Consider the following 558-nt stretch of genomic DNA (forward strand, 5'->3'; position numbering starts at 1 on the left):
AACGTTTCCCCCCTCCGGTTCTACTCCCTACATTCTTTTAAGCAACAGTAGTTGAGGGGATTCAGAAAGGCAAACAGGCCCTAACTTCCCCCCCCCTGAGGTCCGAAGGGCTGGCGCTGACGAACTCGCAGCTGCGGACCGGACGTGTATCCAAGAACCGGCACCACTCCGCCTTGGAAAATGAGCCCAATCCACCGCGCGCAGTAGGTTCCCGCTGTCCCTGAAAACCCCAACATACTCGAACAGTCCCTAAAGGAGATATTCCACCACAAAGGGGAGTTTCAGGTGCGCAAACACCGGACACGCCGAGACCGGCACAGCACAGTTTTATTTCAGTAAGCAAAAACATTCACATCTGAGGTGGTTTGATCTTCCTCCCGCGCAACGCGAATGAGCCGGCGGGGCCTTTTCATTCAGCGAAAACATCACCCACACCACCGCGGCCCCAAGGCCCATAAACTCGCTTTCTGCACAGACGGAACGTCATTGTTCTTCTCGTTTGGAACACTTCTTTGCTCCGGCTACGGCGTCATACAGCACAGGGATCAGCAGCGTCTT

General features: G+C 55.0%; 1 pseudogene across 1 annotated transcript in view; it reads right to left on the reverse strand.

The window, feature by feature from the left end:
* The window catches only part of TEOVI_000196700:pseudogene, a 588-nt pseudogene extending 352 nt beyond the window's left edge, over positions 1-236 (reverse strand). Inside the window, exon 1 of the mRNA in view lies at positions 1-236. This exon is cut by the window's left edge and continues 352 nt beyond it. Within this exon, the coding sequence occupies positions 1-236 (236 nt within the window).
* Positions 237-558: the final 322 nt, after the last annotated feature.

The sequence above is a fragment of the Trypanosoma equiperdum genome (assembly GCF_001457755.1).
Source record: "Trypanosoma equiperdum strain OVI genome assembly, contig: ctg_457, whole genome shotgun sequence".
NCBI lineage: Eukaryota > Euglenozoa > Kinetoplastea > Trypanosomatida > Trypanosomatidae > Trypanosoma > Trypanosoma equiperdum.